Here is a 14878-nt window from a genome sequence, read left to right as displayed (position 1 = left end):
TAGAATTTATAATTGCGTCTATATTTCCTATTTCTTATTCGGGATGAATTATTGATATAATCAAACTTTGAAGAACAAATCTGCCCATGCTTTATTTCTCATATCCTCAAAAATGTTCTTTCGAGCTGTTTCTTTTCCTTCGACAGCTGATTTCTCTCATTTTGTAATGTTTCTGAGAACGTTTTTGTAAAAAAATAGACCTTGTTGGCCAAGTTTAGGCCATAGAATAAAGGAAACTGCGTCTATTTGTGCTTGCATCAAGTTATTCTGGATCAAGTTTCTCGACCTATTTTTTAAGCCAAGCTGTTACTCGTTGCACACCTTTCACAATGACCGATTTCTTCGATGAAATTCCCATATTTAATTTTATTTATATCTTCTATGGTGAAAACATAACAACCAGGCAAAAGCTAAGGGAACATTTAACGGATTACTAAGCACAGTTAGTAAGAGAATGATGAAGTACATTTCTTTCATCTTTTGGCTCAAAATTCTTTTTTGAGATAAGTGGGGGGGGGGGGGAATGCCTCCCAGCCCCCCGCCCCGGCCTAAACGAACAAAGGAGGAACAAACTTACTATTAAACAAGCAAGGAACTTATACACAATAAAATAATAAGCAATTATTTATGAAATACCAAAGGAGTGCAACCCTCCATCTGTTGTTCTAAATCTAAATTCTCTATTCGCTCCATCGTCATTTCCAATAATCTACATTAACTACAAAAAATTTCGTTATGACAAAATTTCGGACCAATATTTTGACAAAATTTTCTTCGACGAAATTCAAAATGAGACGAAATTTTGTCACGACGAAATTTTTTGAATTTAAGATTTTTGAGAATTCGCATAGAAAAACTCTTAGATGAGGCTGGGAATAAAATCAATGTATCCTTTGTATCTTTTCAGTATCAACTACGTCCTTTTCCTCACTTACAACTTCCCCATAATTATCTTTACCGGCGGCGTCGTAAAACAAAAACTTCGTTATCATCGTTGTTCAATAAAAATAGTTCTAAGTTGCGTAGCGAGAGGGAGGCAAGAGGGCGGGTGCCCCCCATGGCAAAAATTATATTTTTAAAAAACGTCATCTGCCGTTCTAAAGGATGTGGACTCAATTTTCCCTTGATCAACGCGCTTTTGCCCCCCCCATCTTACACTGTCTTTTTTTTCCGGTTTCAAAATATTCTACCTCTGTTTTTTTTACTCAACTGTACTGTTTCTTTCATTCGTTCAAGGTATTTGCATTTTTCAACCCAAATTTTGAACTCAACAGAAGCGAACTTTCCAGACCAACATTGCCTGTTGGAAATTGTCTTATGCTTTCCGAATCCTATACTTATATTCACACTTTTACATAAACTGTCATACTATTTTGATATAGCGTAGAGACTCTTTGAATGCTCAACGCATCTCTGTTGACCCCGCCTTTGCCTAAACTGAGTAAATAACCGCTCAATTGGTTTTTCTGACATGCTGCCTGGGGGTTGAGCAAGTTTCTAAGCGGGTGCTCAAGCTCCCACGTCTCCATGAAGTCGTTACCTATGAGATTGAGTATAAAGCAATCTTCATGGTTTTGCCTCTGAAGATTTTGGTAATATGTTGCTATCTTTATGTTAAAAATCTACGACAAAATTTTGAAAAGTTGTCCGAAATTTTTTCAACGAAGTTTATCCGCCAAAAATCTATCTGACAAAAATTTTTGCTGTTAATGTATCTCCTTTTACTTCCCCATTAATTTATTCTAATTTATTCAAACGTCGTTCGCATCCATTGTATTTTTACAACACTTTCTCTCCTCCCTCTACAACCTTTAAAAACACGATCCAGAACTTTATTATTCTCCGTTATTAGCATGATATTAATTTGCAAAATTTTACCCCTTTAATAATTTTTTCCCTTTATCTCAATTAATTTTCACGCAATAGTATTGAAAAAAAAACTAGGTACTAGGGTTGGCAGTTGCAACTTCGTTTTTTTAATTTGATTATAAATCTAGAATGCAATTGAAATCTAAAGTGAAAATTCAAATTCCAAGACTACAAATTTGAATCAATGATCATATTTTATAAAATTTAATATTAAGGTTTTCAAAATTTCTTTTGCTTTGTTGTTCTCTAATGAATTCTTTTTTCTATTGCAGAACCAGAATAATGACTATTATCGAAGACACTATCAGTGCCCTCAAGGTAAATACTTTGTTATTTTAATCAATTAATGTTCATCTGTGGAAATGCCAAGTTCTGGAACTGTTCCAGCAACCTATTGAAATCTGTGTACAAATCCAAGTTCCATGCTTTCTTCATAGGCATAAAACCCATATGGTTTTATTTATGATACATGAAGTACCATGGGTTTATCAAAATTTGGGGCCTGTGTGTGTGTATCTATACCCTCTGTATCCCTAAGTAACAAAGAAAACGGATTTTAAAGGAATTTATCCAGAGCCCTTTTTAACATACTAACTAGGGACAATTGCCCCTTGGAACCCAAGTTGCTTTCCATTGCTTTAAACAATAGTCTATTATCCTCCCCTCTATATAAACAAAGGTTTGCCCTATGGCTAATTTCCCTTGGAAAAGACTATTAATTTATCCAAATGAAGTTCTTATAATTCTACGTTTGATTAGGCCCACTTGAAAAATTATAGAGAGGCGAAACCTTGAGCTCTACCAAACAAAAACATGGAGGGGACATCCTCATTTCCAAATTTTTCAATACCTTCAAAACACCCGACAAGCCAGGGGTCTGGGTAGTCTGAATATAGACAACCGATGTCGACCGGTTTTGAGATTTCGCATATGAATGCCTTTTCATCGTTTGTTGCGTTCACTTTTTCAAAAGACGAAAAAATTAAGTTTATAAGTATAAAAAGCGGTATAAAAAAGAAGACAAGGATTAGCTTTGTTTGCCAACTCGTAGGTTTGTGTTAGTGGCTTTATTTCCGTCGTGCGTCTTTTAAAGAAAATAGTGAAAACGTTATTTTCAAGATGTCGCTCTGAAATCCCTCTTTGGCTCCAACTTTTACCTGTTTCCGGTTTTTTTGGCCAGTATTAATATCTCCGGACGGCTATTCCAAACCGGCTCCGGACAATTCCATACTCGAAATGTCTTTCATAAATTTCTCAGATAACCTTAAAGCCGTTATTATCAGTTTTCGTTTCGACAGTTATAATTCATTTCACGATGCTCAATTTTTAATGGATTCTATGCCAAGTAAATTATTTTAGAGAAATAAACAAAAATTCTTATATATTTACCTGTTGCTTGTAAAGATCAAGACCAGTTGATCTTGGTTCCTTTAAAATGTTTCAAAACTTGCGCTCTCTTTTGATGGATTGTTTACAAAGCTTTGACAATGTTGGTTTACGCCAACAATTGTCTATTATGAACTTAGATAAAATATTTACTGAATAGTTTAATCGCCAGGGATATTTTTTTGCGCTTCCTCGTTCCGTATTGTCAAAAGCGAGGTTGTGTCAAAATCTTTGCTGAAATTGTCAAGAAGAACCTTACCACTTGATTGGCCGAGTGACTGAGACCGGTACTCTTTTTATAAATTTAAATATCTTATAGATAGAAAGTTATTACCGTTAATGACAAAGTTATAACTTAAAGAGACAATACATTTTTTGTCGTCGAGTTATTTCCAAGCCATACTCTGTTTCAGACCAATATTAAGGAAAAGCCACCAAATAAAGATTGCGAAATTTTTCCTTAGACCTAGGCCGAAAGACCTATGACACACAAAATAGTGACGCAATATTGCTTGTTTCATTGGGTCATTTAAACTTAAATCCCCGAAAAGGAAAGGGGTTTAACTACGTTTAATTTGAAAACATCAAAAAACTAACTCCTGCAACATGATAAAATTGATGGTATCAACAAACCATTGTTACATAAGAAACGTACTCAATGAGGGCTTTTTATTTTGTGGAAACGGATTTACGTATAGCACTGAAGACATACTGATTCATATATTTTATGCTTTAAAATGGCTAAACAAAAAAGTATTCAAAGTCTTTGCACAGTAGTATTTGTTTGATATGCCTTGGTTGCTATAGAAATTACAAGTGTTAGTCACCAACTTGGCTTTCAACCACGTGCTTGTCAGCAAAGAGATTCTCAAATCTCTACCCACGCAGCATGCATAGAATTCTATGGCATATTGCGTATATTGCGATGAAAAAATATGAGGAGAACACACCCAACAGGAATGATCATATTGTAGGGGTGTAGGGGTGTAGGGCTAGAGGAGCTTGAGGACTGAGGCCCTCTTGGTAATGCAAAAAAGTAGCACTTTTCTTCTCCTAGCTGTTATTTTTTGCATCAAAAATCACAAGAGCCCTCCTTGTTCCTATTATAGCACCAAGATAAACACTGCATCCCTGAACGTATCCCATTTAAAGTGAAAGATGCCGACTTGTACTTGTATAGAAAGAGAGCATTGGAACAGAACCTTGCTTCCCTTTATTTTCTTTCTTCACTCATTTCGTATAGCTGTGACTGAATCAAGCTCTCCTTATTTTGCTAAGGTTTTAGTCTCTCGAAGGTTAACATTAGAACTTTGCAAATATCAACTTATGTATCAAGTTAGCTGTTTGTTAAAAAACTAGACTTTCTGTTTGTTGATCGATTGCACGATTTCACCATTACCAATGGCTTTTAGTACCAGGCAGCATATGGATTGGAAAAGGTACTTTTCCTTTCAAGGTTAGAATGAACCCAGCCGCGGTTTTAGGGACTGCGGGCCCGGGCCAAAAACATCTGCGGGGCCCTTGTTCTTTACAATTTCTATCTTTTACTTAGGTGTGGGGGGGGGGGGGCCAATTTCGGCTACCATACGCGCGGGGCCTTGGGCCATGGCCCCCTGGACCCCCTTTAAAACCACCACTGAGTGGAGGAGGGTCCTAAAAGGCCCCCCAGTCTAATGAAGCAATGCACGTTAGATGATTTTGTTCATTTAAATTTTAAGGATGGGTTCAGAGATGCAACCGATGCTACTTATATGTCAACCAGCCAATGCAATGGGTTGATGCCCAATATTACTGCAGGAGGTATGACATCATCACGTTTTTTCTATCAAAGATCTTTTTATCGTACTTTGTTGCTTTTGTTGTATCCATTTTTTGTGCATAGCAAGATTTTTATTGAGAATCATTTTATAGTACAGTTGAACCTCGTTAAATCGGGACCTTTAAAGGGGTTGGGAGACGGATAACGAATCGATCTGACTTAGCGCATGTCCAATATTTCCGGGGTACAATTTTAAACTTGAATTTAGAATCCAGGGAAGATTGAAATCACTCCAACTTAATGAAAGTTCGAATTTCTGTGGTATGAGTAAACGGGATTCATCTTTATTTCTTAATTGACGGCAGCATGGATATGTATTATTAAGTCTACCCTTTCGGTTTGGTAGTATTCCAAAAGTGTGAAGGCTCAAGAAGACCCCACGATGACGTCAAAGGTCTTCTGCGATTAGCCTGATAACCAGACCCCGATTTCAAAGGGTCTGTTCAGTGCAGCGCCAAATCGTGTTGGAGAACCTCAATTCCATGCAACAAAATATTTGAAGTCGGGGTCTGGTTATCAGGCTATGCTACGATTGGCTTTTTTTAAGTTCTCTCTATACAAGCCTTTATCAGGGCCGTTGAGAGGCAGCTCAGGCCCAGGAGTGATTTACATATCTGGGCCTCCTTGATTAAGAAAATTTGATGTGGCCACGCCCTGCAGTATCTCCGAGAACCAGGGAAATCTCTTTAGTAACCATTGTTAAGGAAGTTTTTCAAGGATTCTTTACAGTATTGTACGAAAACATTTTATTCACAAGTCAAGGACATACACATCGTTTTTTTCTGTGATAAATTTACAGGCATAGATTCAATGTAAGAAGATGAAGGAATAAGTTGTCTGCGTTGTAAATAGATTTTATAACAACCTTAAAGTAGCAAGGTGTATGGTTATTATCACTGACCCCGTTGGAACATGGGTCCTTGACATTTTGCCCCGCCCATCCCCCTCCAGACGCTCCTGCCCCACCCCAATTCGCTCTTATTGTCAGCTGTTTCAATAATTGCATAACTGTTCTTTTTAGGCTTGGGGGTGATTTGGTCACAATTCGTGACTGGGCAACCAACTACTTCATGTTCCGCATCGTGAGGCATTTCGATCGGAGGCGAAGAACAGTATGGATCGGTGAGATTTCTCGTTTCTGTTGTCAAAGTTTGGGATCTGCATTTTGGGATATGCATATTTATCATATTTGTGCTCGTGTACCCAAGATTTTTTAAAGATTTTTTTATATTATTTTTTTGCAATACCCCGAGAGCCACGGGACTTCACGGGACTTACGTGGCCTGTTGTCATCCTCTTTTGAAAAAAAGCTTTCCTTCCTGTTGTTATGTACAAGATTGAGTTTCTCTTCTTCATTTTGTACCTTTAATTGCCAATGTCCTTAGCCCGGTTGTTTCTGCTTGTAAATCAAGCATTTATTAAGTATTTACAATTTAGATATCTAAGATTTTTAAGAATGTCATATCACATTAACAAAACAAAAATAAGGAAAGACAAATTACACAGGATAGAATATTTCTAAAACTACTTATTTAAACCTTTCAGAGGTCTGAATATAGTTTAATGTTGCCTCGAGATAATTTTTCAAGTCATAAAGAATTAACTGCAGTAAAGTAGCATTTGAAAGGTTTCTTGATCCATCGGGTTGCAATATCGCCTACACATAGTCGAGAAGATCATGTCTTTCTATATGATAAGTATGGTAGCAGAAGGTGTTCCGTTAAAAGAGCAGCTAGGAAATCATTCATAGTGAGTGGAAAGGTATTGCTTTGTTGGTCTTCATTCTAGCCGTTTTAATGTATTTTTTATTTATATAGTGCGTAGCATTAATTAGCTTCCATTTTTGATCAGGTGCTAACGATCGCAGAACCGAAGGCACATTCGAATGGTCTGATGGAACTAGAGCTAGCAGATACAGTTTCCGTTGGTTTGCTCCGGGGGAGCCTGATGACGAATCTCCGGGCCAAGACTGCGTCGAACTGCAAACGCGGGGCAGACGCAGATTCTTGTGGTATGATCATTTTTGCGAGGACGAGCAAACCTTTATCTGTCAGGTATGCTTTAGTTCAGGCTTTTGACACACATTAAAAATAGGCCTCTTCATAAGGTATGGAGAAAGGGAGGTTGTTACGTGTTGGAATAATCAAATGTAAAATTTTTGTCTGAGCTGTAAATTTGAAATATGATACTAGGGCGGTCTGTTATGCGTGGGAAAGTAACACGATCGCAGTGGTTAATGGATTTCTTAAAAGAAACGTGATTCTCATGTGAACAAGGGGATCTTTAACCTTGCTTCAACACAGACACAGCTGTACAAAATAATCGTCTAATCTCGAGAGTTTAGGTGTTCTGGTCTAAGAGCCTTAGGCCCCATCTACAGGAGTACGTTTTCAAATGAAAACGCAACTTTATTTTTGCGTGTTAGCTTACTGTCTACATGAAAACAGAAAATCTGCGAATGAATACGCAACTTTTTAAAAAAGCTTTCCAGAGTGGATTTTTTTGAAAACGCAGCTTTTTGAAAACGTATTCGTGTAAATGGGGCCTTAGCCAAAAACTTATATCTTAATGTTACATAGATAAACAGCCTGGTCTACTAGCTCAGTCTATTAGCTCAAGGTGCTTGAAATGTTGCAAGTTGTTGAGACTAGACACACATTTTTATTTTCTGACATAGAAATATGTGAAATTGAGCAGACAGTTGAGAAGTTGCGAAATAAAGAATGCTCCGTAAAATATAGAGGCTTATAAAGATTCTTTCTAAAATATAGAGATTCTTTGTTGGTTGACAGTGGGTCTTAAAAGCTAGGAGAATTGGCAATACTTCTTAATCTAGAAGCTCTAACAACAATAAACCATTTTAAATAAAAGCTTCACTTTTAAAATTTTAAAACTCAAGCCCAAATTCATTGTACAATTTCTCTTACTTCAGATTAGGTTTTCCAATCAGACTTTTCGTCCGAATGCAATTTTTCAAATTGTGTTGGTGCTTTTATTGTAGATTTTGACGACTTAATTTTTTGTTTTAAACTTATTATATATATATGAAAAATAAATGCACGTTTAAGAATATTTTGTATCAAGCTTAAATGTCTGAGGCTGCGCGCAGGCTATACTTTTGATTGAATTTTTTGAATACTTTTTAATCCTTGGCAAATATCTTATATTATTTAACAGCTTCTGCTTGGGTAGTTGCTATGACGCATGCATTCCAAAGCGATCTGGTTTTACCATAAACCATAACTGTTGCAAGCTCTAGATTCAAGCTTTTAAGTCATCACCATGCGTCTTAGATAACCATCATTCATCTGTTGAGATGAATAACAAGAGGTGTCACAGAAATATTACACAGAATTAGAAATATTTCGATTCTACAGTTAACGTGCATTCCTGTAAGGATTCAACGTGAATTCATGCAATTTATGTCATTATTGCTTAACGTTTTTCGATTTTAATCATAGTACAAATATTTGTGGGTTATCCAATCTTTATAGCAAATGTAAATCAATGATCCACTTCAGGGGGAGGGGGGTGACACATGAAAATATCAGTGGCGTTGTCATCCAACAAGCTTTAAGCCCTGATCAAACATTCCAACATTTCACCCAACATTTCGCCCAACATGATGTTGACTGTGGTAAAAGAGTTGGCTGCCGTCATCCAACAATTCTTTTGTTTTGAAGTATTGGGTGAAATGTTGGATCGTTTGATCACCTCAGGCAGCATTGTAAATTTGGCCTTGAACTCAGAAAGTCAAAACGATTGTAATCTTTAAGTTTCTTTCCTGAAGATTTGTGGTTTTTGCTGAAAGCACAAACAAAATTAGCCTTGAACTCAGAAAGTTAAAACGATTGTAAGCTTTTAGTTTCTTTGCTGAAAATATTGGATTTGTGGTTTTTGCTTAGATGAAAGTGCAAAGAAATTTAGCCTTGAACTCAGAAAGTCAAAACACTTGTCTGCCCCCGCATTTCTCTACAAAGATATGGTTTTGAATTGTTAGAATTATTAAATAACACATTTAGTTATTTAAGGAAAAGTAAAAGCAATTGCAATTCTTTGATCTCTTTATTGACCTTTGTTAAGTGACTGCAGAATCGACGAGCTAATTCGTGTCAAGATTGTTGGCTTTGACTTAATCATGGTATTTCAAGCATCCCAAAAAAGGATTAAGTGTTTGCGCAGGATTGTAGGTTGGGTTCAAGAGATCAGCTGCAACAGTAATACGATTCTCAACTGAATCAGCGAAAAAGCAACAAAAATAAGATATATTTGTTAAAACGTTGAATGAACAAGTCCACCCTCTTTGTCGTCAAGTAAATTTACAGCAATTTTAAACCATCTGAGAACGTTTGCGTGTTATTTTCGTGGTAGTCAATAAGTTATAAAATACTCTGCAGTTTTTCAGAAATGAATCTAATAAGAAAGATGCAATTTACAATCTTGTTATGGCACCTTAAGCATTGATCAGACATGGTTAAGAATGGCAGATGATGCTGATTCATCATTTCATGATATAACAACCCAACTGAACATGATGTAGCAACTAAACTGGACTATTTCCTTTAAAATCGGGAGGCTTTGCAAACGCGACCTGAAATCTCTGCAGGCTACCATGTTTATTCCTTAGTACCTTCTTCCTTTTCTATTTAAATCCAATGTCATTCATGATTTAACTTTAAAAATAGTACCTAATGAGAAAGCTGTCTCCCTTTTTGGGTTACACCCAATTGGCACTAGCCATGACCTTTTGACAACATTTTTGTTTGTTCGTAAACGACATTTATTTCTGGTCATTTCTTTCTAGGCCAACGCTTGTTACGAAGGTATGTTCTGAAATTACGTTTTTATGTTTCTTTTCTTAGAACATTCATCTTCGAAGAACATGAGATACGTATAAAAGTCATATATGATTCTGCAATAAGTTACCTAGAATTGATTTGGAATCCTTTCGAATAAGTTGCAAGTCAAGGGAGGGCCAGTAGGCCTATCAAAAGTTTAGGCCATTGATCGTTTTAGACCGTTTTGCTTGTGACGGGATGTAAAAGCGAAACAAAATATTGCAGCTTGAAAACTATTTGCTTCGTTGCATCTTTTGTAAATTGTTCTCTTCAGGTACAGTTTCAGCTAATGTAATTGTTTGCAGGGCAATTTCGATGTGATAATGGAAAGTGCATTACAAAGTATGCAGTGTGCGACCGTGTCAATGATTGTGGGGACAATTCGGATGAGAGAAATTGCAGTGCGTGCCTATGGTTTTGCACCCCTTAATTCCTTTATTCTTTAATTAAAAATGCCAATTTGCATGGTCGTTGCAGAAGCTTTTGACATGTAGTTTGAAGTTGGCAGATTCATATCTTGTCACAATTTATGACTAAGAAGAGAGATGGTCTTAAATATTTGTTTGAATCGCCCTCAATTTACCGTCGCCTTTAAAATCCTTGTTTTTTAACTTAGGCCTACAACTACATATCTGGCAAGAAACCCCATATATTTTCTTAACGCAACAGGCAGGATCAAACAGACTTAGCCAATGCATTTCAATGGCTACTTGAGTTGCCTCATTGCTTATTTGTATTTGTCCGTCTGATATTTAAGCAGCTTCAAAACATCATATCATTCTCATTTTCAGAGCATGACCGTAGCTCATTTTGAATTTCAACAAAAAGGTTAACATATCAAAATAGTTTCCAATCATTTTAAACCTATGATTTAGTCATTGTTCTCAATGCCAAACCATCTACTCTATATTATTTTCCTAATCATCAGATTGTGTCAGGAATGTGTTGCTAAAAGCAGAGTGGGTTACTTTTTGGCTTCGGAAAGGAACCTAGCCCCCTGGAGTCCCTTAGCTCTATGCCCCTAGTTTGTATGTATCTTTTAGAAATCTGTTTACGTGACTCACAACTTTGTGAATTTTTAATTTTTGTGTGAATAGTGCACGGCAGTATAAGGTTTGGATGAGTGTGTGTAAATTTTTCTTTTTAGAACACTGTGGAGGGAAACTTGGGGGAACAAATGGCTCTTTTACGTCACCAGAGTATCCTAAGTTTTACCCATCTGATTCAGACTGCACTTGGATAATCACGGTTCCTTTGAAGTCAAAAGTGGAACTGTCATTCAAAGAAATTCACCTGGAGCCTGGGTTCGATTATGTTGATGTTTACGATGGGCCAACCTCGTCTTCAAAGATCATTGCTCGATTGATGGGTCTAGGCAAGGTGACACCTTTGCTGTCATCTGGTAACCAAATGCTTGTCCGATTTGTATCTGATGAGTCGATCGAGAATAAAGGGTTCTTGGCTAACTACAGGGCAGGTTAGTATTGTGTCATATTAACCAGTCAGTCATATTTTAGCTTATTATTATTATAATGAATAATCTTTGCGTTCTTCTGTAGTAATTTGAAATTTAATTTATATTGTGCAGCCTGAGTCTAGGAATTGTTGTGACTGCACGGTTCTTGGCAATTGGAAGACTAGAGAATTACTAAAAGATGAAGCAACTGGAAAAGCTCTTTTTGACTTTCAAGCAGTATTTGCTGCGTAGTAGTTCCAAATATTTCCCTTACGGGGGAGTCTCTTCGGTAATCACAATACTTTAAACCTGGAGTCTCTTCAGTAATCACACTACTTTAAACCACTTTGCCCGTCGACAGTCCACTAAATACAAATACCCGATTCTGAAAAAATGCATTAACAAACACTGTGATTTTAGTATAAATGGATATGAGTTTTGTAAACGTCGGAGGGTATTGGTAAGATCAATCCTGTAGACTTTAATGCAATAACAACAGCAATAACAAACAACAACAACAACAGCAACAACGAATCCTTAAACGGGCTTTCAGTTCTTTAAAGCGTTAACTATAGCTTTTCATTTTTCTTCAGTGACGGACAGCTCTTGTGGAGGAGCATTGAAGGTTGGTAAAGGTCAAGTGCGGGAAATCATTTCATCAAATTATCCTTTACATTATCCAACAAATTCCAAATGCACTTGGACGATTACTGCCGACCCAAACAGTGTACTGAGCCTCCGTTTTATTGACTTTGAAACCGAACTTATCAATGATGTGGTAGACATAAGGGATGGTGTTTTGAGCACAGATAAATTGATCGCCAGATTGTCAGGCGCACAGACTGGGCAAACGTTTATTTCGACTGGAGCAGGATTCACGATAAAGTTCACGTCAGATCATGCCATTGGGAGAAGAGGTTTTAAGGCAGTCGTGTACGGAGGTAGATAGAATGCTTTGCGTAGTAACATAGGCCCTATTTTTGTTAAAACGTGTGGGATTTCCGTAACCAGCTTTTCTTGCAATGCAGTCTGAAGATAAAGCTAAACTTACATCTTATGCGAACAGGAAAAGCAAAGCTTATCGAGCCTAGGCTGCTTCTGAAATTCTAATTTAAAATAAACAACCAGCTAAAAAGACTAGATGCAAGCTAAAGGCTGGACATACATAGTGTAAATTCAAACGGTACAAAATTCAGATTCTAATCATATAGCAAAATGTTGACATAATTCACACGATGTTAAGATCAATGTTGCTATGCAATTTTTTGATAAAAGATTGAGACTAATATTATGAATCAGGCAAAATAGTGTTAATTATGAATCGTGCTTTCTAACAGTTGAACATTGTCTTTTTTAGTGCCGCCGTGGACGTTCTGTAGCTTCTAGGATTAGTAAGCAGTGATATTATGTAACCGCTTTCCTGGTAGGCCAGCAGATGCTATAAATGTCATTTGAGTTTTGTAGCTTGTTTTTGTTCTGCAACTATATTTCTGCCCATTCCTGATAGAGACTACTGAGACTTCTATCATTTACCTTCCAGGTTGCAACGTCGAACTTAATGCAACGAAAGGTGTAATTTCCAGTCCAGGATTTGGCTATAAAAACTACCCAAATATGTTAGATTGCACATGGAAAATCAACGAACCAAACGGAAGAAACATCGACTTATTGTTTCATTTTTTCGACACTGAATTGTACTTTGATGTTTTGGATGTGTTGAACGGCAACACCGGTGCCTCGATCAAACGATATTCTGGAGAACTTGCGAGGCTGGCTTCGGAAGCCTGGATCCTAGATACAGCTACGTCCAAGTTAGATGTTACCTTTAAGTCAGATTACAGTTACAGCAAAAAGGGATTTCGAATTTCTTTCTCCGTTGGTACGTAGAAAAGTTGTTGTCACGATCTCAAATAAAATCTATTCAATGATTTTGATGTCGTTTTCCTTGCTTCTTCTTGTTTTTGTGTTTTATAGCATTCTGAGATCTGAGAACAAGAGCGAAGATCTTGGACCCTTTTTCAACATGCCCGCCTTCTTTTCAACACTCTCTTTCCTTGTCTTAAATGTTTATTTTGTTGTTATTTCAATTTTTTTTATTCTTATCTCTTTTTTCCATGCTGTTTTTGTAATAAGCAGCGAATTCTTTTCTTCTCCCTTGCTCAAAGTCAATATTTTGTAGGATGCCCCAAGTTACTGGTTCCGGAGCATGGATCCATAAGCACAATGCAAACAAACTTTGGAGTTCGGGTTACTTACAAATGCAACAGTGGCTATAGGCTTAATGGCAGTGCGACAACAACTTGTCTTTTTGGAGGAATGTGGTCTGCGAAAGCTCCAAAATGCCAAGGTATTTTCGTCAATCATCCTATATTATTTTCATAAAATCACCGTTCTCTCCACATTTCTTTAAAACTGTTTTTGAACTATTGGTTTTTTCTTGTCACTTATTTACATATCCTTTTTAATGACAGAAATCATTTGTGGTCCCCCCGGAACCATTACAAATGGCATGTATCAAATCAACGGCAGTTACAACTTCAATAGCACAGCAACATACTCTTGTTTTGGGGGGTACCAGTTGAATGGAAATCGAGTTCGTCGTTGTCAAGAAAATGGACTGTGGTCCGGATCTTTGCCAACTTGCATAAGTAAGCTCGCTCGCCTTATTTTACTTAACTGTTATTGTTTTAGCTGCGGAGAGGGAGGGGAGGGGGATGTTAGGCCGTGCCCTTTTTCGGTAAAAAAATACCCTTTAACAACAGAAAAGCCCAATTTTGGCAATAGGGGATGCCCATGACTAGCTTGTAGGAGCTTCATAATCATAGAATCTCATCAAAGAATGCTTCACCAAAATATTGCTCCTTCTCCAACATTGAATTTAGATGAAATGCGAAATCAATCCTTCCAAGAACTTGTTGTGAGACGTGCCCCTTTAGTCACACCCCTAATCACCCACCTCCCTTGTAAATACTCTGTTTTCAGTTATTCAATTTCGAAACAATGACATTCCATCTTTTTTCTCAAACCTATATTAACACTCTTCATGCCTTGTTCCAGTTCTGGTCGAATATTGTTAAAGTAATCAGTAACTTAAGGTAAAAATTAGCCTAGTCTTGAGTCTCAACCAATACATGCCAGATGTAGAATGATTATGTAGTGGCATCGATTTGAATATTCACTGTCCTCATAGACGTTGGTTGTGGAGACCCTGGGACACCTGCAAACGGAGCAAGAAGCACGAGCAATACTAAAGTTGGTGCAGTTATGTCTTTTTCTTGCAACTCCGGATTCAACTTGCTCGGATCAAAAACTATAATTTGTGACGCAGATGGAAAGTGGTCCGGACCCATTCCTACCTGTAAACGTATGTACTATTTTGATGCAGTTTATATTCAATTTAGTTTCATTAAAGAAAGACTTCTCGATTTCATCACCTTTTGATTCAATGCTACAAAATGAAACAAAATAAATGAAAAGCAATGTTGTTGATTGTAACTGAAAATTTACGCA

The 14878-nt window shown here is 37.0% G+C and overlaps 1 protein-coding gene across 1 annotated transcript in view; it reads left to right on the top strand.

Annotated features, from left to right (window-relative positions):
- The window catches only part of LOC135691418 (uncharacterized), a 52859-nt gene that overhangs the window by 2861 nt on the left and 35120 nt on the right, over window positions 1-14878 (top strand). The window contains exons 2-13 of the mRNA XM_065209277.2: window positions 2142-2187; window positions 4974-5055; window positions 6096-6196; window positions 6926-7128; window positions 9879-9897; window positions 10218-10313; window positions 11060-11389; window positions 11962-12309; window positions 12909-13247; window positions 13548-13715; window positions 13840-14016; window positions 14559-14732. Coding sequence (XP_065065349.2) covers window positions 2142-2187; window positions 4974-5055; window positions 6096-6196; window positions 6926-7128; window positions 9879-9897; window positions 10218-10313; window positions 11060-11389; window positions 11962-12309; window positions 12909-13247; window positions 13548-13715; window positions 13840-14016; window positions 14559-14732 — 2083 coding nt within the window. The remainder of the gene's footprint in view (window positions 1-2141; window positions 2188-4973; window positions 5056-6095; window positions 6197-6925; window positions 7129-9878; window positions 9898-10217; window positions 10314-11059; window positions 11390-11961; window positions 12310-12908; window positions 13248-13547; window positions 13716-13839; window positions 14017-14558; window positions 14733-14878) is intronic.

The sequence above is a fragment of the Rhopilema esculentum genome, chromosome 4, assembly GCF_057945365.1.
Source record: "Rhopilema esculentum isolate cy_ngs chromosome 4, ASM5794536v1, whole genome shotgun sequence".
Lineage (NCBI taxonomy): Eukaryota > Metazoa > Cnidaria > Scyphozoa > Rhizostomeae > Rhizostomatidae > Rhopilema > Rhopilema esculentum.
This window is presented reverse-complemented; position numbering and strand designations above follow the sequence as displayed.